The sequence below is a fragment of the Diospyros lotus genome, chromosome 2, assembly GCF_014633365.1.
Source record: "Diospyros lotus cultivar Yz01 chromosome 2, ASM1463336v1, whole genome shotgun sequence".
Lineage (NCBI taxonomy): Eukaryota > Viridiplantae > Streptophyta > Magnoliopsida > Ericales > Ebenaceae > Diospyros > Diospyros lotus.
In genome coordinates this window covers 27732227-27735963 of record NC_068339.1, presented here as the reverse complement: position 1 = coordinate 27735963, position 3737 = coordinate 27732227, and the positions used below count along the sequence as shown (strand labels likewise).

General features: G+C 39.8%; 1 protein-coding gene across 1 annotated transcript; it reads right to left on the bottom strand.

The window, feature by feature from the left end:
* Positions 1-213: 213 nt before the first annotated feature.
* Positions 214-1136, bottom strand: LOC127794754 (uncharacterized). The gene is made up of 2 exons (XM_052326001.1): positions 775-1136; positions 214-682 (listed from the first exon to the last, which is right to left on the bottom strand). Exons 1-2 carry the CDS (start codon positions 1134-1136, stop codon positions 214-216), a joined length of 831 nt encoding a protein of 276 aa, XP_052181961.1.
* Positions 1137-3737: the final 2601 nt, after the last annotated feature.

The following is a 3737-nucleotide window of genomic DNA, read 5'->3' as shown; positions in this document are numbered from 1 at the left end:
AAACTAGTTTTGATTGATGATATCTTAGAAGAAGCCTTTTGGTGATCCTTTTTCTCTTGTGGAAGTGATTTTTGAGCATTGCTGATACATGAAGGATATGGTCAGTAATAAATCCATTCACACTGTAAATGCAAGTAAGGAATCACATTATTCTTCAAACAATCTAACAATTAACATAAGTGACGACATTATCATTCCTGAATGAGTTCATCTCTATTGATTGTTTAGATCATTGCCAAAATTATCATCACCTTGATTGCTCAACTGTATAGGGCACCGACGACGAGTGTGTCCAGCCTCTTTGCAAATGCTGCATTTTCGATTTGCTCTTGCAGTGGCCACGGCAGCATCTCTTGATTCTATAGTAGTAGCGGCTGTGCTCGACTCTCCAATGGAAGAAGACCATTCATTAGGGCAAGATAGACGGTTGTGCCCTTGTGCACCGCATTTTCCACATTTTTTCCTTTGACGAGCTTCCCCACTAGAAGGAATCCGACCCTCTCTTGGTCTACCCGGTTGTCTTCTTTGTACGAGTGGGTGTACAACCACCCTTCTAACATGTGCAGCAATAACCCAAGCGGACTTGTTAGGGACCGGATTGATGGGAAGTTCATATGCTTTTTTGACCCAGCTTGCAGTGTAATATGGATGACAAAACGAATTATAATGCACCCGCATGAAACTGTCACGTACGATAAACAAAGCAAGATAGAGTGTTAATATATCACATTAAGCAATGAATGTAATAAGAACAATAAAGTCAAACCATGATACCTGCCAGCAGCAACTGCATGAAGACACGATAATTGATCAAGATCCCATTTACGACAACTGCATGTTTTTGCATCAATGTTAACGATCCCATCGCCTTCCTTTGCATGTTTCACGAGGAACTTGTTTCCATGTATTATAGGAACTACACTACATCCTCGATCTAATGTTTTGCTATGGGCAAAGTTGACATGTGCCAATGCAGCGGAGGTAATCTCAGTTACAATCCTGTCAGCAGTAGCACGTCTGTCGCTAAACCATTTTTGAAGCATATGTCTCAAAAATTCATGTGCACTCGTTATAGGCAACCGACGTGCTTTCATCATGCATTTATTGAGAGACTCGACAATATTGGTGTTCATCATGGAATATCTTCTTCTCGAACAATATGCACGCGACCACCTTTCCATTCCTGCTTCCACTAATGTTAGATGCGCTTGAGGATGCATCAATTGAATTTCTGCCAAGTGTGTATCACACTCTACTTGGGTGTAGCTGTATGCTGCACGGTAGAATGTCTCCATCACATCATTTCGTTGTCTACATCGTTTCTTTAGGTTTTGCTTATGGTGGAAGAAACAAAATACATGCGGGACATGAGGGAAAACAAGGCTCATCGCGTTCGCAATGCTTTGGTGTCGATCGGATACAATTACCAAATCCTCCGGCACGCTAATAGCTTCTCTCAATTTTCTTAAAAACCAAATCCATGATCTGTCAGACTCACCATCCCCAAATCCAAAAGCGATGGGATAAATCATCTCCTCTCCATCTTTGCAAGTGGCAACAAAAATCACGCCTTTATATTTACCTTTCAAATGGGTGGCATCAACAGCAACAACCGGTCTTATGTAAGATCGAAAACCCTGAAGTGAAGCTCCAAGAGCAAAAAATGAATACAAGAAACGATTATTTTCATCTGTCTCTATTGCCGTGATAGTGCCGGGATTTGTTTCTTTCAACATGTGAAAATATAAGGGTAACTGCTGAAATAACTCATCTGCATTGCCATAAGCAAGTCTCTTTGCATGTTGTAAAGACCTCCAAGCTTTAGTGTACATGATCTGTACACCATGCTGCTCAAGCAGCTCTCCCATTAGCATTCCAGGTGTATATTCACTAATTGCCACTCGTTGTGAGAACAAACTCCCGATGACAATAGCCTTCACACTCCGAAAATGTGAATCGTAGATATCTGGACTACATGTGTGACCCGGCATAAACTTCACCACATGCCAAAACGTACAACCAGGTCTGCATCTTGCACGAAGCAAAAACTTGCAATTCACATCTTTGCAACCAGCCTCAAATCGAACCGTGCATGAACGTCTGATTCGATAGTCTATTTTCACATCAACACAATATTTTCCAAATGCCAAAATCAATTCTTGTTTACTTTTAAATAATGCGCCTTGGTAAAAAATATCACCCTGGTAAGGAATCAACACTTCGGGTCGCGTTGCCTCAATTGCATAATTTTCTACACCAGGAACAACCCAATTTCCATGTAAAGGGTTGTCCTCAAATTGAGAACCTGAAAATCTTACTTCTGGATAATCCGGACTGGCTCCTCCTTCACCACCACCTCCACTGTCATCACCACTGTTATCATCACCATTATCATCTGTTTCATTATCACCATCATCATCTGTGTGTGAAGCATCATCTGACGAACCAGCCGTACCATATATACCAAAATCATCGTTCCGCAGTGGACTACGTGCTGATGTAAGTGGAACGTCAACACCTGAATCCTGATTACCACCACTATTTGAAGGAAATTGGTATTGTTGCTTACTATGTATGTTACAAACTCCAACATCTCTACGAATCATATCAACATAGATCACCTTATATTTACTTCCTTCGTACATAACAAACTCAACACCATAGTCGTCCTTGATAGGGAGCTTAGTGGCTGGAAGACTGCATGATGGTTCCATTAAAAAATGAATGTTGATGTCGTACCTTGTTTTATCAATTCCCATTACTGTGTAAACAATATCAGTTAATTGAGTAAAAGTCGCATTCTTATTGGCCATCATACACGTTTTATTACCCCCAGTGTACTTATCATCGTTCCATTCCCCGTTCCACATAATTACCAACGGCACTTTATCCATTGCTACAAGATTCAAAGTAAGAAGTTAGACTATTTAATGGGACGAATTCATAAAGAGAATTTATACAACATAAATACATGATTTTTTTTTACTTACAAAATAACAATTTTATTATTACTATAATCTTCTCTAATTATAACTAAAATAAAGTTTATGAAAATTTTAAAAAAAAATTATAAAAATATTGGAGGATTTTAACATAATTTTTAAAAAATTATTTTATCACATTTTTGCACACATGAGAGTTCTGTCTGAGGGCTTCTTATCAGGTTTCATTGGCCAATTAAGCCTGATAAAAAGTCCTATCGGGCTTTATTGCCAACCCATCAAGTCTCGTGGGGCAGAGGCCAATGGGAAGCCTATCGGGCTTCATCTCCTGACAAAGCCCGATGGGGTCCCATCGGGCTTTGTATGCTATGAAGCCCGATGGGATATGTCCCATCGGGCTTCGTCGGCGATGAAGCCTGATGGATTTTCCATCGGGCTTCATAGTCATTGCCCGATGGTAATCGGGCTTGGGTCAAAGCCCGATGAATACGAAGCCCGATGGGGATCTCATCGGGCTTTGTTCCCCCAACTAAGCCCGATGACTGTGTCTCATTTCTGAAAATTTCGATGGCTGTGTGTCTTTTCTGAAATTCTTTTTTTTCACATAGATCTGGAATAAATATCTACCAAAAATATTTTATTCACAACCACAACTATTCTACACAACTTAAATAAGCAATATCAACACAAAAAGTACTTTTGAAAAACAAAACAAATATAAATCAAAATCAATACCTTGAATGCTTCTTGGAAAGGAAAACTTCTCGTGAATGTGGCTTCAATGAGGTCTCTGCG